The sequence below is a fragment of the Agelaius tricolor genome, unplaced genomic scaffold (genome assembly GCF_023055355.1).
Source record: "Agelaius tricolor isolate 1412-34295 unplaced genomic scaffold, bAgeTri1.0.p SCAF_36, whole genome shotgun sequence".
In the NCBI taxonomy this organism is placed as follows: Eukaryota; Metazoa; Chordata; class Aves; order Passeriformes; family Icteridae; genus Agelaius; species Agelaius tricolor.
Window position 1 is genome coordinate 3,470,592 of NW_027269296.1, and position 23,727 is coordinate 3,494,318.

Here is a 23,727-nt window from a genome sequence, read left to right on the forward strand (position 1 = left end):
TTTAAGTGGCATTGACCTATGGTTATGGCATGAGCAGAGGGCTCTGGTGCCTAGTTCAGAAGAGTCATGTTTCTGAATTAAGGCTTTTCTATTTTGATTGTGGTTTTCTGCTGAGAATTGGATTTCAGAGGCCTTGCTGGGGTCAAAAGCAGATATTGTTTCCATTACTCCAGAATGCAATAAATATTTTCCCTGTGAAATCTCTTGCCTTCCATCTCTATGTGTTAAAAAGACCATTCCAGCAGAATTTTAATTACCCCGAATACTTGGTGTTATTTGAAAAATAGGATGACAGAAGAAATGTCAGGAGCAAAATGTGAAAAAGGAACTGTAATTGCAATATTTTATGTGTTGAATTTAGTCCAAAAAAAAATAGCCTGATAGGGAAAAATTGTTCTACAACATCATAATTGATGTGATGGAGTGAGGTGCTGAGGTTCATATCAGAATAAAACCAGAGACAAAGCAACAGTTCTTCAGGTTTTCATCCCTCAACATCAGCCAAAAGCCAGGCAATGCTGCCATGCTTGGACAGACATCCCTGTTTGTGCAATGTGGTGACTGAGGGGCTTCACATCAGGGCTTGCCCCAGCATTTCCTTCAGCCTTTCTGCAGCATTTCCCATGCAGATGCAATTTGCACATTTAACATGCTTTGAAACTGGGATCTGGACAATTTGGGCTGGATTTGGTCATTATGAGCTGGGAAAAATAAGCTCCAAAATGTAAAATTGTATTTGGATTGTCCCTGCAGGCCACAAGAGCAGGTTGTGCCATCGAAACCCACTCAGCTGTGCCCTGCCTGGATGACAGGGACAGACAGACAAGGGCTGTCTGTCAGCCACCAGAGGATTTTCCTTCTCATGGTTACCTTGGGTGCACATGCCCAGAGGAGAGTCCTGTGCTGCTGAGAGCACCAGGTTACCCCTGACAGGCTGGGTGGGGAGGGAAGGCAAGGACAAGGCAGGAGGGTGATTGCAGGATCTGGATCAGGGAGGGCCCTCCATATCCTCTGAGAGGAAAACTGGATGCTGACAGTCTGGTCAGGGAGAAAGTCAGATAAACTTTCCCAGGCATTGCTCTGAGGGAGCTTTGAGAAAGCTCAGAGAAAGAATTAAAATAATCTTTAATCTTTGCAGCTGGTGTTTTGAACTTGTTGTTTACTTGTAAGATGTGTACAAGAAGGGTGCTCCTCATTAGCCAGGGAGGTGAGGGGTGTTGATTGAGGACCAATCAGGTCCAGCTTTCTTGGAACAGTCCATAAAAGAATGTGATATTTAATAAACTTCACTTCTGAGGAGACCTTGGAGTCTGTGTTGCTTCATTCATCTGTCCCTGATACAACAGTGACAGAAAACAAATGTCCAGCTCTGTCCCCGTGCAGAGGAGGAACCAGAGGATGTACCTGCCTCACCATGCATGTTTAACATGCTTTGGAAGTGGGGTCTGGACAATGTGGGCTGGATCTGGCCATTATGAGCTGGAATAAACAAGCTCCTAATGTGAGCACTGCAGGTGCTCACAGCACTCGTGCCCAGCTCACTCTGCTGCTCTGTGTAATTTGGATATGACAGAGTGAATGCAGGAAATCTGCTCTAAATGCCCCCCTGGACTGAGGGATGATGAAAATTGTAGATTTGCTGTACCATCAGGGTTAATGGAGTCTGTTTGCTCCAGCTCTGTATCTGATTTCTCCTTTGACTCTCTAATGCCAGTGGATGAGGGGGGAACGCTCCTGATGGATGCTCCCAGGGAGGTGCAGAACAGCAGGCCTTGAGACCAAAACAGGGAGGGTTCTGAAGTCCCCACTGCTATAAATTCAACTGGAAATAATGAGAAATGAGCATCAAACTGCAGAGTGGGCTGAGGAATGTTTCCTGGATGAGGTGTTTATGCAAAATATTCCATTGAGGGCTGTGTGTGGTCATGGAGGGCACCTGCCTGCAGGAGGGGGAAAGTGCTTTGTTTTGATTTGAAAAGGTGGGATCATGGATTGAGAGCAGCCCTGGACTGTGTCTCATCAAAGGCCCTGTGGAATTAACAAGACATGCAAATGTATGCAAATTCTGCCTTTAAACATAGAGGATTTAAACATGCTAATTAGATGCATATTAATTTTGTCAACAGACACAATGTCTGATCCGTAGCAAAGGCATCTCCATTCTTTTGATATAGGGAAGGGTTTGTGTGAGCTTTACAGAGACAGAAGTGGGAAATGGTGGGGGAGATGGGAGCTCAGGTCCCAGCAGAGGCTGGGAAAGGTGTGAGCAGAGAGCATGAACGGACAATGACACAGAAATACATCTCTTCATACACCAGGAGGTGCTGACAGAAAGGCTGCAAAACTCCTGAAATCTTACAATTCTTCCATGCCGTGAGAGTGTGAAAGTGAAACCATCCAGCCCATGGGGATGGACCAGGGGGGGATCTCAGGGGTGACAAGGGCTTGATGCTGCAGCTGCCAGCAGGGACCCCTTACCTGGCTATGACAAAGAGCACACAGCTGACCCCCAGGTAGGCCAGCAGGATGTACATCCAGATGTCAGGAGAGAGAGGGTTGAGGAAGGAGAACACGCTGGGGTTGGTCCCGTTGGGCTTCCTGTAGAGGATGCTGACGCCCAGGGTCATGAAGGGCTTGGAGAAGTCAATGGCTTTCTCCCGGACGTGAGTGATGGTCAGAGGAGCCACAGCCAGGTCAGCTTTCTGCAGAGAGGGGAGGAACACAGGCAGGGAGAAAGGAGGAGTCACAAACCAGGGTGTTTCCATCCCCTTGGAGACACCACAGCTCTCACACGGCAGAAACGGGCCAAGGATCCCCAAAGTGCAGCCCTGGGCTTCCCCCCTGCTGTTGCACGTGTGGTACACATTTGGTGGGAAGTACAGATGTTGGGGTTCAGTATTTGCTGTGAAGAACAGATGTTGGGGCACAGTGCTGTGAAATACAGATGTTGGGATACAGTGTTTGCAGTGAAATACAGATGTGGGTACAGTGTTTGCAGTGAAATACAGATGTTGGGGTAACAGTGTTCACTGTAAAATACAGGTGTTGGGGGTAGAGTGTTTGCAGTGAAATACAGATGTTGGGGTAACAGTGTTCACTGTAAAATACAGGTGTTGGGGGTAGAGTGTTTGCTGTGAAATACAGATGTTGGGGGTAGAGTGCTGTGAAATACAGATGTTGGGGGTAGAGTGTTTGCTGTGAAGTACAGATGTTGGAGTAACAGTGTTCACTGTAAAATACAGATGTTGGGGGTAGAGTGTTTGCTGTGAAATACAGATGTTGGGGTTCAGTGTTTGCTGTGAAATACAGATGTTGTGGGTACAGTGCTGTGAAATACAGATGTTGGGGTTCAGTATTTGCTGTGAAGTACAGATGTTGGGGTAACAGTGTTTTCTGTGAAATACAGATGTTGTGGGTACACTGTTTGCTGTGGAGTACAGATGTTGGGGGTACAATATTCACTATAAAATACAGCACAACCAAATGGAGGCATTACAGCCTCTGCAGCTTCTGCCCCGATGTGATGAACTCTCCTGAAACGGTCAGAAAAATCAGATTTTGCAGAGTTCTAAAGTGTCAGTGGCCCTTGTCTTGCTTGCTCCTTGCCACAAGACTCTACACCAGCAAGTAGGCTGTGTGCAGAGCCTGCTGCTGGCAGCAGTGGTTTGTTGCTGTCGTTGTTGTCCTTCCTTTCATTTGTTGTTGTTCTGCCTTTCACACTGATGCAAGAGGAGAGGAGGGTGTGGATGGAGCTGCAGGGAGCCATGCTGTGGCAGCCTGAGCTAAAAGGTTCAATTTCTTTTTCCTCAGTCATTTCATGGTGCAGCCTGAGGGGCTCAGACTCAGGCAGGAATGCTCAGTGCCTGTGGGTGGGAGGGAGGTGTGCAGGTGAGACCCTCTGAGCAAACTCTGTTTGATGAAGGACTCCTCAGCCCATCCTGCTGGAGTGCTCTGAGCTCCATGGAGAATTTCAGCTGAGCATATTCCTAATCCTGACAGCTTGTACGAAGTGTGCTTGTTTCCATTATTTCTAATTATTTACTAATTTCTGTGTTAATTCAACGAGCAGCCCACATTCACCCTCTTTCTGTTGGTTAAGAGCTGCACTCATTCCTCTCACTAAACATTCATCCAGGTTCTTAAAAGCCACAAGTAAACACATCCAAGGTTTCCTCAATATCACCCTCCTTGCCTGAGCTTTGCAAATCATTCTTTGGGATTGTGAACTTCCAAGGAAACACAGACACATAAATTACAGCTCTGAAGTTGAGCAGAACCTCCCCCCATGCCAGGAGCCTGGGCGAGATTTATTTAACATCTGGTTCTGAAAATTAAAATTCTAAATTACCCATGAGTGATAATTACCTTGAGATACAGTAGATTTGTCATTATTCATGGACTTTAAATCAATACTGGCTGGAACATACTTTGCTTCAGCAGGAACTGGAGGAACCAGAGCAGATCCCTGGCCTGTGCTGGGGGTAAAGGTTGTGCTAAAGTTTTCATTTGACCTTGCCAATCTGTGATCAAGTCAGTGCAATATTTATAAATAGAAGAATCTAGGTCTTTTACTGAAGGAAGGGTCTCTAAATGAGCTTTTTTTCCATTTACAAGTGTGTGTGTGTGTGTGTGTGTATGTGTAAGGGACCCCCTCCAAAGAGTGCAGCCTTAGAGCTCCTGAACAGAGGCCTTCAGGAATTATGTAACAAGGGTAAAAATGATGTGGTTTTGTTCTAACATGGCTCTCCAGCTGCTCCCTGGTTTCCCTTCCTTCTCACTTTCCAGATGGAAATTCATTTTTACATCAGAGCTCATTTCAGTCACTGGCATTTGTCAAAACCTGTGGAAAATGGGGACAATATTTTCCCACCGAGCCCATTGTGCCAGTTGTGGTGACATGGGCAGAAGCTGAAGGGGGTTGGAGGTGGCACTGGTGGCTGCCCAGCCTGAGCTGGGGATGTTCTGCACCCTAGGGACCATCCTGGCAGCTTTGGAGCTTGGCTGCTCCCACCACCTCACAGCACACCTGGAAATTTTGGCTTAGTGCTCCACACAGTCACAAGGCAGAAATGGCAAAAGAAGTGCAGCATTTTCCCTCCTCCATCACTTCTGTGTGGGTGTCCTGACTCACCAGGGAAAGGCAAGGAAGATGTTGAAAGATTTGGCTATGGGTTTTTTCTGAAGGAGGCAGCAAATGTTCTGTGGTCAGAGCTCACTGGCAATGGCCAGGCTGAGGGATCCTCAGCCAAATTTGTCAGAACAATACAGTGAGCTAAAGAACAGCCTGGAGTTTGTGCTTTGCCACAGAAAATGAAGAGAGAGAGCTCTGCATGGATGCCCAGGGATCCAACTGCTTTTAGCACAGAAATAAAATTTTACTGTGTGGCTCCAGCAGCTCCTGTGATGTGCTCCCAGCCCTGTGTCCTTGCAGGGAATGTCACATTCAGGCAGGACAGAGCAGGGATTCTGGAGCCTGGGCTGGGGTATGTTCTGAGCAATTAGAGGCAGCACAGGGCTGCACTTCCACATCCTTTTTATCAATGCAGATTTTTCTGAAGGTGGCCTCTAATTAAGGCTTTGCTGACAGAGAGGATCTAAATCAAACCCACCAAGGGTGAAGCTTTGATTTGTCGTGCTCTGACATTCCAAACTGGGCAGTCAATTACTAGACTCTGGCTGCTTCCCTTACTCAGCCCTGGCTCTTGTGCTGTTGCACAGTCAGGTGGGTTTTATTAAAGATGAGGAATTAGAGCAAGTGCCAGTGGCTTAGAGACCCTTGTCCAGCAAAACCACTTAAGCCTACACCTCTGTTTTACTGGAGCTCACACGTCTTCCAAGTCTTGTGCCTGTTCTGCTTAAGTGTTCTGCTGAATTGAGGCCAAAAAGATGAATTCTGCCAAGGCACATCAAACACAGACACTTCTCTAACACACCTCCAAGGGTTTGGATCTCCTCATTCACCCAGTTCCAGCATTTCACTTGGCTGGAACAGCTGTGAGTTCAGCACTGGGTGTTCAGCACAGGGATGATCGTATTTGCTGCAGGGATATTTGGTTTTCATTAGAAAATGCCAATTCTTATCTCCAAGTTCTCACTTATCAGGGAGATGTGGCCTGTGGGTCAGGACAGCTCTTGTGCAGCCGTGGTCACTGTGGGGATCCTGCAGTGCCTGCCCTCAGCCAGAGCCAAGCTGCAGGCAGTGGCTGGTCATGGAGGAGCCCACCAACAGCATAAGCACCAAGATAAATATTTATTCAGGAAAAGAAGCTGCCTCTGTGCTTATTTTGCCAATCTGCGTTAGGTATTTACATAAACTAATCATGTGTGCGTTGCCTGAGAGACAGAAATAGTGTGTGTGTGTGTTTTACTGATTTAATTGTTACCCAGGTCTGGCACTGTCATCCCTCGTTGTCTCTTGCCACTGCCAGCACTGGGGCTTCTGCCTTGGGCCCTGTCTCTGCTCCCTGCTCTCCTTGCTTGGTTGCTGTGCCCTGCTCCTGCTCCATTCTCAGGTTGCTGTGGTTGAGATGACCCTGAGGTATCAGAAAGTCTCTTGATTTATTATTTTATGATATATATGACATTAAAACTATACTAAAAGAATAGAAGAAAGGATTCCCTCAGAAGGCTGGCTAAGAGTAGAAAAAGAAAGAATGATAACAAAGGTTTGTGGCTCAGCTCTGTCTGAGCCAGCTGGGCTGTGATTGGCCATTAATTAGAAACAACCACATGAGCCCAATCCCAGATGCACCTGTTGCATTCCACAGCAGCAGATAACCATTGGTTACATTTTGTTCCTGAGGCCTCTCAGCTTCTCAGGAGGAAAACTCCTAAGGAAAGGATTTTTCATAAAAGATGTCTGTGACACCATCCTGTCCCTAACACTGAGATCCTGCATTGTCTAAACAAAAGGTGGAAGACACATCCAATTAAATTGTTTTCTCCCTATCCTTGTCCCAGTGACATCAAATGAAGCCCCAGTTCATGACAAGTGAGGTAAAACATCCACCAGTGCAGGAGAGTTAATGGGGAGCTGGCAGTGTGGTGCCACATGTATTTCTGCCAGAATTTACTGTCAGAAAATGCCCACTTATTGTGGAATTGTTAAATCAGCTGTCAGGAATAGTCCCTAAGGATGGATATTACAAGTCTTCCACAGTTGCCATTGGCAGGGATTTCCATCAGAAACCCCAGTATTTGCCACATCTCTTTTATTCCCACCTGAAGTTTCAGATTGAATGGCAATGCGATGTGCACTGTCGTGGCAGAAGACAAGTTTTATTTGTGAACAAGTTTGTGCAAAATGTCCAGAACAACTCATTCTGCTGGTTTTATGGGATTCTGCCCACAAACAATAGGGAAGATTTGCAGGCATTGCTTTGCCAGACAACTGGAATTTATAAATCAGAACGGATGGGCCACGGTGTGCAGTGGAGCTTTGCTTGTATCAGTAATAATTTCTATGAATAAACATCAATAGCAGTTCACTGTTGCTGAAAGGAGGAGGTTTGGCAGTTGTCAGGCTCCCTGTTTGTTATGAATAAAGGGCTCAGGAGCTTCTCTGCATCACCTGGGTTCCCCAGACCTCCCTGAATACCTGAGTTCAGCTCTCTTGGCCCTTCTGATCAAGGCTGCTCTGCGGGAATGGCCAGAGGGGTGACAATAAGCAGTAGGCTGAGGTTACTTCTCCAGGGAATGAACTGAACTCCTCAAAACAGGGGCTTTTTGTGCTGAGGATGAGCAGCAGATGAAAGGCAGCAGGGCAGGGCTGTTGCATGAGGCTGCATGGGGCTGTTGTCTCTGGATCTGCTACTGGGGACCTGTCAGAGACAGGGTCGTGCTGTGGCTGCTCTGATTGCTGTTGCTTTTCCTGTTTATGCTTAAGGCCAGACTAGAAACACAGGGATTTTACAAAGGATCATAGCCTGAGGCATCCCTGCCTGTGGCCAGGCACGTCTGGATCAGAGGGAGAGGAGGGGGAGGATTCGTGACTGCAGCAAGCCCAGAGTGCTCACTGTGTAAACACCTGTCCCAGCATGTGATTCACCCTTGGGGTGCCAGCTTTTGGGCATTCACCCCTTTGGTGGCAGCACCTTTGTCCCCCAGACACTGCTGTCATGCACCTACCAAGGCCACCCTCGCCCAGCTCCTCTGATGCCATCTCCAGCCCAGGGGACAGGTGCCCCTTGCTTTGCCCATCTCCTCCTCTCCAAATTTCAGCCTCAGCTGAGTTGGCTGATTCCTGGCATGCAGAATCTGCTGCTTCCTGCTACTCAGAATCTGCTGCTTCCACATCCCCCAGGCCCTCTCAGGAACAATAATCACCATTTTAGCCTCTCACCTCACCCCAGGAGCACCCCCTGCTCTGCCCAGGTCATTCAGGGAGCCCACACCAGCTCAGCCCACCTGTGTCACAGCAGTCCAGGGGGCTAAGTGGGTCTTCAGCAATGCAAAGGCTTTCTGCCCTGAATCAATCCTGACCTGGCTATTTGGACCTCACAAAATCCTGCCTGCTTTATGCTCCCACCTGAATGATTCCAATTTGTTTATGAGAAGGAGGCACAGAGGAACACCAGCACAGATATCACACTCTGGATGTGGGCAGCCCTGCTTTCAGGGCTGAACACAGAGGAAAACCAGCTGAACACAGAGGAAAGGCAGCTCAGATATCAAACTCTGGATGTGGGCAGCCCTGTTTTCATCACCACCACTTGCTTTGAATGCTGTCTCTAACACTTTTCCTCCTGGGTGTGAAATAGGCTCTCTCTGGCCTGTTGCAGTGCCCATGGGTTGTGCCTTTCCCCACACCAGGGGAAGATGCTGCTGAGGAAGGGCCCATCTGGCTGCAGTTCCACTTCTGAAGGCTTTACATAAACACTGCTATAAAAAGCAATGGCATGCAGATAAAGGAGCTAATGGCTTCATGTGGGGCCTGGGCAGTGTCCCTGCAGGCACAAGCTCAGCCATGCAGGACAGAGCACAGAGCTGCATCTCAGAGTTAACAACACAGCTTGCAAGAAGAGGAGGTTTGGCCCTTTCCTTCTGCTGTGTGTTGATTGGCTTTTTTTTAGATAGTTACCCAAGAAATGCTATAATGCAGGTTTGACCACGAATTTTGGGTTATTTAATGAGATTGCTCCTCAAACCTCCTTCTTGTCTATCTCAGGTAGCTGACCATAGCTTTGGGAATGGCTGAAGCCTCCTGAAAGTCCTGTGGTGTCTTGCAGGACACTGGAAGTGGCATGGTTTGACCTGAATGACCATAGTTAGTTGACCACAGCTTTGGGAATGGCTGAAACCTCCTGAGAGCCCTGTGGTGTCTTGCAGGACACTGGAAGTGACATGGCCTGAATGATTGGCTTCTGTTCCCTTGGGAGGGGTTTGTTCCTTGTGAGCCCTGCAGTGCAGAGAGAGCTCCAGGGGCTGCTTCCAGTGGCAATTGAGCTCCTGAGCTCAATCCCAGCAGTGAGAGAGCTCCAGAGGCTGCTCCCAGCAGTGAGAGAGCTCTGGAGGCTGCTCCCAGCAGTGAATGGGCTCCAGAGGCTGCTCCCAGCAGTGGGAGAGCTCCAGAGGCTGCTCCCAGCACTGAGAGAGCTCCAGAGGCTGCTCCCAGCAGTGGGAGAGCTCCAGAGGCTGCTCCCAGCAGTGGGAGAGCTCCAGAGCCCATTCTCAGCACTGAGAGAGCTCCAGGGGCTGCTCCCAGCACTGAGAGAGCTCCAGGGGCTGCTCCCAGCACTGAGAGAGCTCCAGAGGCTGCTCCCAGCAGTGAGAGAGCTCCAGAGCCCATTCTCAGCACTGAGAGAGCTCCAGGGGCTGCTCCCAGCAGTGAGTGAGCTCCAGGGGCTGCTCTCAGCACTGAGAGAGCTCCAGGGGCTGCTCCCAGCAGTGAATGAGCTCCAGAGGCTGCTCTCAGCACTGAGAGAGCTCCAGGGGCTGCTCCCAGCAGTGAGTGAGCTCCAGGGGCTGCTCCCAGCACTGAGAGAGCTCCAGAGGCTGCTCCCAGCAGTGAGAGAGCTCCAGAGGCTGCTCCCAGCACTGAGAGAGCTCCAGAGGCTGCTCCCAGCAGTGAGAGAGCTCCAGAGGTTGCTCCCAGCAGTGAGAGAGCTCCAGGGGCTGCTCCCAGCACTGAGAGAGCTCTGGAGGCTGCTCCCAGCAGTGAATGAGCTCCAGAGGCTGCTCCCAGCAGTGAGAGAGCTCCAGAGCCCATTCTCAGCACTGAGAGAGCTCCAGGGGCTGCTCCCAGCAGTGAGTGAGCTCCAGAGGCTGCTCCCAGCACTGAGAGAGCTCCAGAGGCTGCTCCCAGCAGTGAGTGAGCTCCAGGGGCTGCTCTCAGCACTGAGAGAGCTCCAGGGGCTGCTCCCAGCAGTGAATGAGCTCCAGAGGCTGCTCCCAGCAGCAGGGCCAGGCAGAGGAGCTGTGTCTCGGGGGGCTCTGCCAAGGGGCACAGCTGCCACTCGGTGTCAGCTCTGATCTGTGTCACTCACATCACTCGGAGCAGCAGAGCTTCCACTGGGACACTGCCACTCATCGAACTCGGCGGGGCTGTTGTGTAAGAGGCTCTAAAATCTGTGCTTTGAGCTGCACGGAGTTTTCCAGAAGGAAAAGCACCAGAGCAGGTTTGCAGAGCTCCCCCATGAGATGGAGTCCTGCTCCCCAGGGCTGTCCTTGCCTGCCCTTGCTGCTCTCCTGCTCCCTGGGCCAGGCCAGCCTGGGGCTGCAGCGCTTGTCACAAACTGATTAAGCATCACTCTGTCCCTATAAAGGGACATAATCATGATCATCTGCATTTTACAGATGGAGGAAGCAGGGCACAGAAGCAACTTGTCCAATGTCATTTAGGGCAGAGAGAGCAGATCTGGAAGCCCAGCCCAGCTCCTGAGCCACTCATCAGTCCCAGCCAGTGCTTGACTCTCCACACACCACAGTGACTCACCCAGCAAACTCATTCTTCTCCCATGAATGGTAAGAACATCACAGCTCTACAGGGGATTATTTTTGTGTCTTTGCTGCTTGGGCTCTGGGTTCAGAATGTAGCCAGGACCTGGAGGTGGTCAAGGGCTGCCCCACTTGAGAAGGATTCTCAGGAGGAGAGCTCTCTGCGCTGCCTGCACTGCTGCCTGTGCTGCAGGGAGCAGCATTCTTTTTGTCCTTAGCTTTACTTCCAGAGCTCTTCTCTGGGAATCAGATATTCATAAAAACACCAGCTTTCCTCACCTCCATAACTGGGCCCTTGGGATCACAGGATGTGCTGGAGGCAAGATATCTAATTAGCAAACTGAGCAAGCTCTGGCCGCGAGTGGCGGTTTCAGAGGCGGCGACGCTTTGGCGGCTGTGGGAGCAAAGCTGCTGCTCCAACAGGTTCCCTGGGGCTTAAAGGGCTCCTGGAAATGGCCATGGAAGGAGAAGCACAGCTGCTGTGTGGCAGAGGGAGCTCTGTGTCCCAGGAGATTTTAGTAAATAAGTTGCTCTTATGGAAAATAAAAAATGAAACTGTCCAGGGCACACGTGCTCCCTCAGTCTGGATGTCTCCTCTGGGCTGGGCTGTGTCTGGGACATGCCTGGGCTCCCCAGGCTGCATTGGCGCTGTGCCCTTGCCTGTGCTTGTCCTTGGGGGTGAGAGCAGCTCATGCTGCCAGCCCAGGACAGCCCATGTGCCCTGGACCCAGGGGAAGCCTCTGCCCTCTCCACACACCCAGCCTGTGTCCCACTGTGGGACAGGCCTAGAGCCACTGGGCCCATTTCTGTGCTGGGAAAACAATCCTTTTCAGGAATTGCAAATTAATATTTGGAAGAGCCAGACACAGGGATATTCTGGCAAGCAGTGTGACAAGGAGCCAAGCAGGGTCAGGAGCTTGCTGTGGGTATTCTGGGCCAGGGAGAAATTCACCTTTCCCACCCCAGAGAGCCAGCCCAGGGATGTTGGGAAGGATGAAAGTTTGACAAGAAAGTCTCACAGTTATGTATGCTTGGCAGAAAGATTTTTGAATGTAGAATCTGAAGGATAGAAATGAAAGCAAGTTTTGATATAGAAGAAAAGAATTGCTGAGCCAGTCTTACTGGATAAGCAAGGAGGCAAAGGGTGTGTTAGTTAGAAGGGGTTTTTATGGCTTAGAACAAAGGATAAACCCACCCCAAACAAGAAGATGTTTTTACCAAACAGAAAGATAGCACAGGCAAACAAGTCAACAGATGTTGCAAGTAAAAAAAGTCTCAGAATTTTCCACTGCAAAAAAAACTGAAAAACAACTTCTAGCTTAAACTGTAATGTACTAACTTTTAGTGATTGGAGAATAGTGACATAAATATGGTAATTATAGTAGTTATGATAGGCTATAGATAAAAGTTCAGGTATAGATTGGTTCTACTGTATTAAGATGCCCAGCAAAGAAAAGTATAGAATGCATTGTAACCAAAAGAAAAGTAAATAATGCATTGTAACCTAAACCAAAGGGTCTCCAGGCCTGCCTGCAGCTGGAGCTGACAGCTGTAGGCACAGCTCTGTCACCCACAACCCTGGATTGCTGAAACTCTTGGATGCAATAAACTGCATTTTGGAGAGCAGCCTGGAGTCCCACATCCCTCATTTCAGCTCTTACAGTGGCGCCCAACGTGAGGCACCATTAGTAAGAGTCTGAATGAGGGATGTGGGTCTCCAGGCCTGCCTGCAGCAGGAGCTGACAGCTGTAGGCACAGGCTCTGCCACCCACACCCCTGGACTGCTGTAACATCTTGGATGTAACAAACTGCATTTTGGAGAGCAGTCCTGCATCTCTCATTCAGGCTCTTACAGTGGTGGGCACAGCCTGGCACAGCCAACCCTCACCAGCCACGCAGGGGCTCACTCACGTGGTCGATGAGCTCCTTGATCATGCCATTCCACTGGCCCTTCTCATCCTGGGCCCCGTATTTGCCGTCCTCCACCAGGCGGATCTCGTAGGAGAAGCCCAGGATGATGGCCAGCTCCTTCAGGAGGTCGATGCAGTAGCCCTCAAAGCGGTCGTTGCCGAACAGCGCCGTGTCAGATTTACGGAACATCACAAAGGGCTCCTCCTGCACAGGGAGAGGAAAAATTCCCAGTTCAGGGTCAGCTGGAGGCAAGGCCACCTCTGCAGGTCAGCCCGAGCCGCCAGGCAGCGGCTCTCCAGGCAGGGCTGGCACTGTGACATGTTGGGAATAAATTAACTTTGCACAGCGCATCAGCTAATTAGCAACCTTGTTTACCCCACAAAATTTAATTTTGTCTCTTCTGAGCAGCCAACTGTTTTCCATTTGGTAGGATTTCAGGGAGAAAAATAACCATTTCATGCTCTGAAAATGAAGTGTTAGAAACAGCAAAAGAGGGGGAGGACAAACTCACCCCCGCGCCCTGCACACGGCACCTGCCATTCACCACAGGCTGGTGGGGGAAATGCAGGGTGAGGGGGCTGTGCATGGCTGGGGCCACCCCAAAACCTCCCCAGTGAGCTCACTCTGTGCTGGCACTGCCTGATGGACACTGCCCTGCCTCTGGCCAGGGAAACTTTGTGCTGTGTGCTGCACTTCTGGCTGTCTGAGAGAGCTGGGGGTGTGTGAGCCACAGCAGAGCTCCAGCACAGGGGACAGGAGCTAAAGCACCTGTGGATCCCTCCCCTCGAGCAGGGGCTGGCAGGTGGAGTTGAAATGGACACACAGAGAACTCCAGCATCCTTTGGTGCCTCTCAGGCTTGGGCAGCCACCGAGGACGAGCAACACTGGGGAGCCTGAGGATAAAACGTGTGGAGGACAGATGGAAATGGAAAAGGTGGTGGGCAGCAGGCAAGAGCTGCAAGGCAAGAGGAGGTGAGGTACCTCCAGCCAGTCCCTGGCTCAAACTGGGGGTGTCTGCAGGGCTCCTGTCCTTGCTGTGGGGTGGCCAGAGAGGGAGGGTGAGGGAGGGCTGCGCTTTGTGCTGGAAAACGCCTCCTGTGATTTTGCCCAGGCATGGGGGGGCGTGAAGAGGTGGGAGGGCAGGTCTGGAGCACTCATTACAGCCCTGTTACAGTGCCTGGTTTGGGGTGGGGTGCTCCGAGGAGAGGGCTCAGGTGGGGCTGTGGAGGCTGCTGGTGCTTGTCTCTGCCCACCTGCCAGCCTCCAGCTCTGCCCTGGGGCTCTGTGCTCCCACGGAGGGGCAGAGGGTGCTCCTTTGCCCCAGCAGCAGGGTCAGGAGGGGACGTGGCAGCACACAGAGCCCCATTTGCAGAGTTCTGAAGCCCGGCTGATCACATCACGCCCATGGAGTTTAGCTTGGCACGCGCAGCTCGGCTCAATCCTGCGCTCCCCCGCCGCCTCCTCAGCTTTCTGCTCTGGAATTAGTGCTTTGTTTGTGAATCAGCTGAATCTATGGATCTCGATATAAATCCATGGCTCCAGAGCAGCCATAAAGCACTATTAATTTTGGGAAGTGCTGCAGGGATTACATACATATTTAACAGCTGAAGCACTGAACATTAGGACGCCGCTCGCTTCAGTAATGTATCTCCAGGTCTCAAACATTTCCTAGGGGGTAATTCTGAACTCTGTGAACCACTTATTCACGGACTATTTCACAATTTATTACTGAAAATAGCCAGACATCCAATTCACAAGCTCTCTCAGTTTGCTAATCGATTTCTCAGTGAAGGTGCCCTCAATTTCATAACTTCACAGTTCCCATATTGCTTGGGGAGAGCGGCACTGGCTGCTGGGGTAATATTTCTCTTCCAACAAGTCACTGCAATATGAGCAAAAGGGGAAAAAATAGCCTTTCATGCCTTTTCTTTTAAAGGCTCCTCCTATGGCTCTTCTCTCGTCATTTACAGCAGTGCAGAACTACAAAGGGGTGTTGCAAATGCAAATAACATCCAGGGCTCTATTTTATGTTCCAGACTCCAGCACACGCAGCGCAATCACTGCAGAACTCAGGTCTGAGCACATTCCCTCCTCCCCTGGGCACAGGGATCCAGGACAGCCCTGGTTCCATGGTGGAAGCCCCATGGCACGTGTGCAGGCCCATGGAGTGGCACAATTAATGGGAACTGATCTCACCCCATGCCTTATGTAATTCCTACGTGCTTGCAGAGCTTGAGATGGAAATGTTGCCTGAAAAAAGCCTGTGAAAGGCAGATGGCTGACAGTCCCCTCCTGGCTCCATCATTTTGCATTATGCCATGGCCTTTGAGGTGTGGTGGGAACCATGGCCTGGACCCAGACAATTCCACAGCCCTGGAAATGTTTAACGGGAAAAAATGTCATGTGGTGGATGGGAAGTTCGTTAGGAGGAGCGGCTGATTTGCAAGGAAAGCTGCTGCAGCATCTGTCTTTGGCTTACGTTCAGCTCCCACCCTGCTAACCCCTTGCTGAGGGATACAAGACCTTTGGTTCCAGCCCTTCTGCCCCAGACCAGGTGTCCCCAGTCTCTGTTCCCCTCTGGGCACTGTGGTCCCGTTCCTTTTATGATACAAATCCACGCTGTATCGAGTCCCATCCTTTTAAAAGGCACTGGGGAGCTTTCAGAGCCATTGGGGATCCCTGGGATAGCCCTGGGGATGTGGGGAGGGACAGTGGCAGGCTGGCAGTGCCCTACCAGCACCGTGGTGACAATCAGAGATCTGTTGCTCAGCGAGTCCGTGACGTTGGGCCCTCGTCCTTTGGAGATTTCTGTGATGTTCAAACCATCTGAAGGGCTCCATGCTCCAACCTGAGAGGAAGCAAAGCAACACAGTGAACCCCCCATCTCCAATTCCTCAATCTCTACTGCATTCCTTAATCCCTGCCTTGCATTACTCACTTGCTCCCAGCATCCTACTGGCCTGGAAAAGAGAATTTCTTTTTTTTTTTGTTTGCTTCCTTCTTCAGCAAACAGCAACAAAACTGGAATTACCATGAATTAACCCTTCAGCTGCAGGTCAGTCCATGTTCCACATGTGACACATGTTCCACAGTCCCTGTGCTGCTGCAGTGGATGGAGGCTGTGGGAGCTGGAATTTAGGGGCTGAATGAATGAACAATTTGCAAAGGCACCGCCCAGAGCAACAATCAAACCACACTAAAGAGTCAAATCTGGGCAAGGATAAAGCACAACAAAAGAAAAATAACCACAAATCGGAGTCCATTTCCTTTCTTTTCCATTTCCCCACCAATTTGCTTTGGTGGGGAGGATTAAAAAGGGCTCGAGCAGGTCTGCAGATCCCTGATAGGGCCCATTCCTGCTCTCTGTGCCGTGGCAAATCAGCTGGAGGTTTCCAACACCTGTCTAGGCAAGGCCCTGGGCCCCCCTTTGGGAAATCCCTGCAATAGAGGGGCCTCAATCCTGGCTGCAAACCCGGAGGAGGGGGTGGCACAGGCACATCAGCTCTATTTCAGGTGCTCTGTTTTCTCAAGCTGTCAAATGTAATAAATTATTAGACTTCAATGAAGTCTATTGATCCAGAAATGGCAAAGCATGTCTCTGTTTAAGGAAGTCATCTGGGCGAGGCTAAGCCTGTTAACCTGATCTCCACGGCGCAGGGGAGGCTTTGGGACAAACTTTGAAGGCAGGAGTGGCTAAAGGACTGTGACAGAGAGATAAAATGTCAGGAAAGCTGCAGGGATGTGGGAGTGCTGCCAGCAAATGGAGCAGGGTGGCCACGGAGCCAGCCTAGCAGTGAGAAAAAAACAAACCCCACCTGGAAATGGGAGCAGAACGATCCATCTGTAGGGTCAAACTGCAAGGTGGGACTCGGAGAGAAGCCAAAGGCAGGCAGCTCAATCCACGAGGGAGCCAGCGGCTTCCCATCTTTTATTTATTGCTGTTTTTAAGATTCTTCAGCCTCTCCAGCAGTCCAAGGGGAGAACTTGGTTTTACTGCATCCCCAAAAAGAGACTTTGTAATGAGCAATGCTGCCTGGCAAAAAAAAATTGTCATAAATTCTGGAAGAGTTTCCGTGAACTTTGTGAAAGGTTTTAAATATTTCAGGTAAAACCGAAGCGATCCCCCATCTCTGCCTTGGATCACACAACAGCTGCAATGTCAAAAATTGTTATTATTGTGGATGGGAAAAAAGCAAGCCTGAGAGGCCCCAGTTTGCTGCACTGCAGCCCCAATTACTTCTGCCTTGCTACGTTTTCTTTAAGAAAATTAAATGCACGGCACTTAAGACCGAATTAATCAGTTTAAAATATTAAAAAAGGAAGAAAAAGGAAAAAGTGCTTTAAGAGAACTGTGTGAGTCAGATAGTCAAACTATATGTAATTAGGATTTGGTAATACTCCTGTAATCCCTGGAACATCCAGGAGGTATGAGGATCAGGGGGTTCAATCCTAAAGCTCAACAAACATAAGCTGTGATACATAAAGCACAATCCAGCTGGGATTTGTTTGTAGTTTGGTGTTTTGTTAGTTCAGATTAACTATTGACAGAATTCTGGCTTCAACAGAGATTTGACATCGATACTTTAAAACCCCTCTGGAGCTGACACGAAGCTTTCAGAAGAATAATGGTGGGAACTGTGAAATCTCTGAATTATTGGAGACAAAAGTTGATGGGGTGTGCAGGGGACACGTCGAGGTTTGGCAGCTTCCAGTGGGCTTGATGTGACAGAGAACTGCAATAACTCCAGCTGGTGCCAGCTCTGCTCAGCCCACCTGAGAGGTGTTGGTTTGACAGGTGATTCTGTGGCTGTGCTTAAACATTTGGATTCATGTGGTACAAAAAGCTGGAATGTTTTCTATTATCCGCCCAACACAGCTCTCCAGCAGCGCCTCGGTGCTGCTAAACTTCAAAAAAAGATGTCTTGTTATTTTTGGGTTATGCTCTATAAACAAAATATTTTGTAAGGAAATAAGGCTGCAAAGGTCAGCTGCTGCTCAGTTCTTGCAAGGCACCTTCCCCAGCTCTGTCCTGCCTCCTTTCTTAACCAGCCAGACTGAAGGTCACTGTGTTGATTTGAAACGTTTCCTTTATTCCTTATTTGACACCAAAATCTCCCCAGCAGGAGAGGGCTGTGGTGACCTTGAGCTGTGTTACCTGAGGCACAGAGCTGCTGCTGTGGTGGGGAAATGTGGCTGCCATTCATCTCAAATCCCAGGAAAGCCAAATGGTGAGGAAAGGGGGACGTGGCACGGGGGCCTCCCCTCCAAACAGAGGATGGATCCACGGCTGCCTCCAGCCCGGGGGCTGCCTCCCTGTGCTGAGTGATTAATTCCCTGGACAAGTCCCCTGTGCTCTCAGGCCATGCACAGGTAATTGAAATCCCTCCCTGCTACCCCAGCCAGGTGTCCTGTGGGTTCAGAACCTGTCCCCCTGCCCAGAGGGACAGAGCCAGCACCGTGCCCGGCTGCCACAGGCACCTGGTACCTGTCTCGAAGCAGACTCTGCTCTAGAAAGGGCCTTGCTGCCCTGCCAAATTCCTCCTGTACAGGTGATAGACACCTGTAGCAGGACAGGGACACAGAGCTGCCCACAGAGTAGTCAGAATCATGGAATTTCCTGGAAATCACAGCTCCCTGTGCTCTGGCCGCTCGCTGCTCTGTTTGTCATCAGCTGATCTCACCTTGAAACCTGCATTCTAAGGGCTTTGAGGCTCTGTGTGTTGCCTTTTTATTTTAAGTTTGCTTTTTTTAAGTAATTGAAGGGAAGGAAATTAAGTCCCCAGGCACACCTGGGATCAGATTTGCACATCAGCATGGTTTTACTGTGCCCAGAGGAGATCTGCACTAATTTGGAGGACCTAAGGCTGCAGCTTTCATGCTCTCGACCCTCATGACACCCCCCAGCCAGACAGGCAAGGCCACACTTCTCTTTTTTCCTTATTGTCCCTTAGGTAATAAACAAAATACCCAGTGTATCATCCTGCAGATTCCAGGTTGTAATAAACTGGGGCTGTTCCCAGCCTTGGGCAATTTCATAGTGGGAAATGACTGCAGATGATGATCTCCAGGGCTGTGGTCTCCTCAGAGAAGAACTGAGGGTTTGTGAGCCAGGCCAGCAAGAGGGAATGGGACAGGCATCATTCCTGCCTGCTTAGGGCAGGGAGGGGTTAATGGATGCTCAGAAAGTTTCTTTTGCCTCCACTATCCCAGGAAAAGTGCCACAAGCACTTCTGCAATCTGTAATCCCACGCACTGGCTTCAGGGCGAGTGAGTCATGGTTGAGCATGGAAAAGGATCTGAGAAATCCCACAAAGTGAATATCCTTTTATATAAACCCCAGAAACCTGGAATCAATACAGCACCAACCATCTCTCTGTTGCTGAGCACCAGCGTTATCCTCAGCCACATGCAGATAAAACAAACCCTGCCTACCTTTTCAAGGCCGTCTTCTTTGAGACTGATGATATCCAAATCAAAATCTGTCCGTAAACCACTGGTTTTATTAAAGACAATGCGTCCCGTTAATCCTTCCCATTGGGCCTGTGGAAGGGAGAAAAAGTAGCAGGGCTGTTACTCAGTATCATAAATAATCTTTTGCCCTCCGCTGTATGTTCTTTTAATTAGTCCTTATGCTGGTTCTTTCTCCCTAAAGAGCCTGATTAATTAATAATCCCTCTGCTGCTGCTCAGACTGCAGACGGAGCTGGAGATTTCCTTCCCTCTCTTGCAGTCCTTGCTACAATTTCTGTTCGCACCTTTTGTGCTCACCAGCTGTTGCAGGACGTGATGACTCAGTAGAAAACGACTTGCATTTATCACAGCATCCTTGTGAGCTGCCTTCATCCTTGTGGTGCTGATAAACACCGGCTCTGGGGCAGCTCCAGCCAGGAGAAATCCCTTTGTGCACCAACTCGCTGCTGCTTCCAAGGTGTGTGGAAGCTTAAATGTTGGGGATGCTTCCCTCTGTCCTTCCAGAGGGAGAGTGGAGCACAAGAGGCCAAGAATGTGTTCATGCAAGCAAGATCTGAGGTTTGGAAACAGGCACAGGAGTCTGGGGCCATGTGCTGCTGGTGCCCTGCTTCAGTTTTTGGCAGCGTAAGGATGGGAAGGTGCTCACTGGGACTGGGGACATCCCATTCCCAGAGATTTTTCAGTGCTTGGCTGACTGAGGTCCTGAACAGCCTGGTCTGACTGGGACCAGGAGCAGGAGCTTGGGGTGAAGATGTCTCAATTCAATTCCACAAAAAACCCCCATGTAATTTGATTTCTTTCCCACTGCAGCACCCTAGAATGAATCTCTCTGGTGCTGTGTGCCAGCAGAGCAGGAGCTGGGGGACAGTGAGGTGCCCAATGCCTGGGTACAGAGCTGGGTGTGCTGTGACATTGTCCTGAGGAGGATGCTCCTGCAGGAATGCCAGGCTGCTGCTCAGCATCACATCCCAGCAGTGGGGAGCTGAGCCTGGGGATCTCTCCCCTGAGCAGCCCCGTGCAGGCTGCTCACTGAGAAATGTGTTTATTTTATGGGTGGGGAAGCTTGAAATATTCCAGTGTGATCAAGGTGGCACGATGCATTCTCAGGGGGAGTAACTGGCGTTTCTCCCAGTAAACACGCTCCTCTGGCTCTCCCTCATTAATTCCTGAGGAGCAGTGACAGCCTGCTCCCAGCCTTGCCACCCTGGACTCCTGGGGAGGCTGGTGTTTGCTCATTTGGGCGTGCAGGTGGTTTGCCTGTGGGATGTGCAGCCCTCGGAGCCCCCCGGGAGCCGGGGAAAACGCGGAATGTTTGACGAGCCCAGCTGGAGCAGACACAGCTGCAGTGCTGAGCCCTGCAGCTCCCGCGGGGCTGATGCCTTTCTGGGCTACCTAAAAACAGAGGCCAGACAAAATTAAGGCAATAAAATGCAGTTATGTTTTTTGAAGGGTCTTCAGGTACATTTTGGGCAGATGAAACCCCCCCACAAGGGGCTACACCCAAAAAATGGATGATGACAGGTTTTCACATTTTATAAGTTTGGTCCATTTGCCTGCTGGGGGTTCATCTCCCAACTACAGCTTCAGCTAATGAAGTCATTTACCCCAAGTTTTCTTCCCCCCCAACTCACTTTTGTTTTACATTTTTTCAAGGCCTGAGGCAGTGAGGTGTCCTTGATTGCCAGGCCTGCAGAGGAATTGTTGTGTCTGCCCAAAATGGGAAATATGTCACAGACATACTTTATGAAAAATCCTTTCATTAGGATCTTTTCTCCTGAGAAGCTGAGAAGCTTCAGCTTCTCCATGTTTTGCTACTTTGGAATGTGATTTGGAGAATTGTTCACCCAGCATGTGAAATTGTTTTTACTTGATGACCAATGACAGCCACCTGTGTCGAGGCAGTCACAAGATTTTATTATCATTCCTTTTCTATTCCTTGCTAGCCTTCTGATAAAATCCTTTCTTCTATTCTTTTAGTATAGTTTTAATATATCATTTTCTTTTAATATAATATGTATCATAAAATAATAAATCAGCCTTCTGAAACACGGAGTCAGGATTCTCATCTCTTCCCTGGTCCTGGGACCACCACAGCAGCTCACAGTGCATATGGAGTTTGGAGTTCTACACTAAAGAACTGCAGGACTACAAATAAAAAAAGCTATAAAAAAAAAAAGCTATTAAAAAAAAAAAGCTATAAAATAGATATAAAAGCTACAATCCTAAGGCATCAGTGGGAGCACTGAGGGACTGCCCAACTCCCGGTCCAGGGAGTTTTCTAACGCCGCACCTACCAATCCTCCACTACCGACCCCTGGGAACCTGCTCCTCATGGCGGGGGGGAAATAATGCTTATAGTCAAACAGAACCCACGTTTTTACCTCTTTTATGAAGTTCATGAAGCGGCCTCCGAACCTCCAGGCCTTGTGGCGGTGGCACTGCAGGGAGTTGACGGTCATCTGCGGCGCGCGCTGGTAGCACACGGACACCACGTGCACCGCGTCGTACAGCAGGGCAGCGTCTGTCTAAAGGGAAGGGGGACAGCGTCGGTGGCTCGCCGTGTGAAAAACGCCAATTTTTGTGATTGGCTTTTGGCAAATATTCAAGTGAATATCGTATGTGTTGTGTTAGGAAGTGGTGCTGTAGTAATTCTCTTAAGCGGTGAGTTAAATGTAGTTTTGGGTTATGACAAAATGTTAAAATAGGAACTGTGCAATGCAGGATACTTTTCTTTTTAAAAAAAGGACTCGTACTGTGACGGCAGTCACAGGACACCTAAATCTTTCAGAGAAAGAGAATTTATTGCTCCATTATCAGGAGAAATGAACTTCTTCCCGCCTCGCTCGGGCAGGACGACACTGTTAGGATTATGAGGAAGAAGCTGATGATGACCAGACAGAATCCTTTGTTTGAATGGAATTTATGCATCATGTATGAGATGTAGGAATATGCAACAGGCTGTTGCTTTTAAGGGTCAATCCTCTGTTAACGTGGCTCCTTTTTCAGTCTTATTTTGCCCAGAAAAAGGTACCCGGACTGTCCATAACTCTTTGTTTTTATTGTCTCATATTGTCCTAATTCAAATTGTCCAAATTATTATTACTCTAATTGTATTACTATTTTTATAACCATTAAACTTCTAAAATTTTAAAAACAAATTATTGGCGTTTTTCACAGTAAGAAGAGGTAGAACCTGCTCTGAGTTACCCCTGCCAGCCCCAGGGTTTCTCTGCCTGTGCTCCCTGATGGTTCCTTGGTTGTTTAGATCAAAAGCTCACGGTTTTGTCTAAAATCAGCAATTCTGGAAGTGCCGTTTGTCTGTTCGGGTTGTTTCTTGCACATTTCCTGCTGTGGTGTCAAAGAGGGAGGCAACGGCTTCTAAATGTGGAAGGTAGTAACAGAGTTTTCTTAATATCGAGTCTGTTTTGTCTGAGTGTAAAAAAAACTATATGAGAACATATTTTCTACACTATTTTATACATGGGAAAATAAGAAACAGAGATGTTTGTGGGCACACAGTTTTCCAAAAATGACACAAGCTGTCACCAAAATCAGGACCTCATGGCTTTGTAACATATTCTAGCATTTCAGTGATCTGAACTAGGGAGAACTTTTTTCCCCCATATAATGTGATGATTTTAGATTCAATTTGAGATGCCCCATCTTACATCCAAACACTGATCAAGAGAATTGGATTTATTTCTCACTCTGATGTGGTAAGACCTCCTAGTGAAAATACATTATTTGCTGGCTTCACGGAGCCACGAAACAGATGTGAGTGTAGCAGCAGCGTAATAAACCACAATAAAACAAAATAATACAGCAAATAACTGAGCAAACATCTCACAGGACGTAGCCATGGAGAAAATCCCCCAGCCTTGGCAGCCATCCCTGTGACCTTCCCTTCCCTCAGCAACCAAGCATGAAGAGCAGGAGCCCCACCTGCATCCGTGGGCGAGTATGGACCACAGCAGGGACAGCTTTGGGAATTTGGGGCTGGAGGAAAGGGGGGCAAGGATATGTCCATGCAATTTCATGGTGAATTACAGACTGTAATGCCCAGCTGAGTCCAGGGCCCCAGTGGACAGACACCTGGCAAAGAGGAATCAAAGGCAGGATCCCTCTGAGAGAGCAAAGAGGGGATGGGGACCGAGCTGTGCTGCAGGCACAGTGGGGCTCAGCCTGGGGCGAGGTAGGAGCCTGCAGGAGAGTGGGGGTCTCTCCCCTAACAACAAACACAGCAGCAGGCATCTGAGGAGCCACTTCAAGGTGAAAGTCTGGGAGGCTTTGCCACTTTCTGGCAGATCTAAAGGGAAGGGAGGAGGGAGGCAGTCAACAGTTCTGGGGGTCGGAGACAGCCTGGCAGGGAAGACAGATGGGCGAGCAGGTGCTGTACCTTCCCAGCAGTAAC

The 23,727-nt window shown here is 49.3% G+C and overlaps 1 protein-coding gene across 2 annotated transcripts in view; it reads right to left on the reverse strand.

Annotated features, from left to right (window-relative positions):
• GRIK3 (glutamate ionotropic receptor kainate type subunit 3) overlaps positions 1 to 23,727 on the reverse strand; it is a 131,847-nt gene that overhangs the window by 19,679 nt on the left and 88,441 nt on the right. For both annotated transcript variants that reach the window (XM_071453468.1, XM_071453469.1), the window contains exons 7-11: positions 21,698 to 21,841; positions 19,279 to 19,386; positions 15,581 to 15,694; positions 12,847 to 13,050; positions 2,479 to 2,702 (exon numbers count right to left, since the gene is read on the reverse strand). In XM_071453468.1, coding sequence (XP_071309569.1) covers positions 2,479 to 2,702; positions 12,847 to 13,050; positions 15,581 to 15,694; positions 19,279 to 19,386; positions 21,698 to 21,841 — 794 coding nt within the window. The remainder of the gene's footprint in view (positions 1 to 2,478; positions 2,703 to 12,846; positions 13,051 to 15,580; positions 15,695 to 19,278; positions 19,387 to 21,697; positions 21,842 to 23,727) is intronic.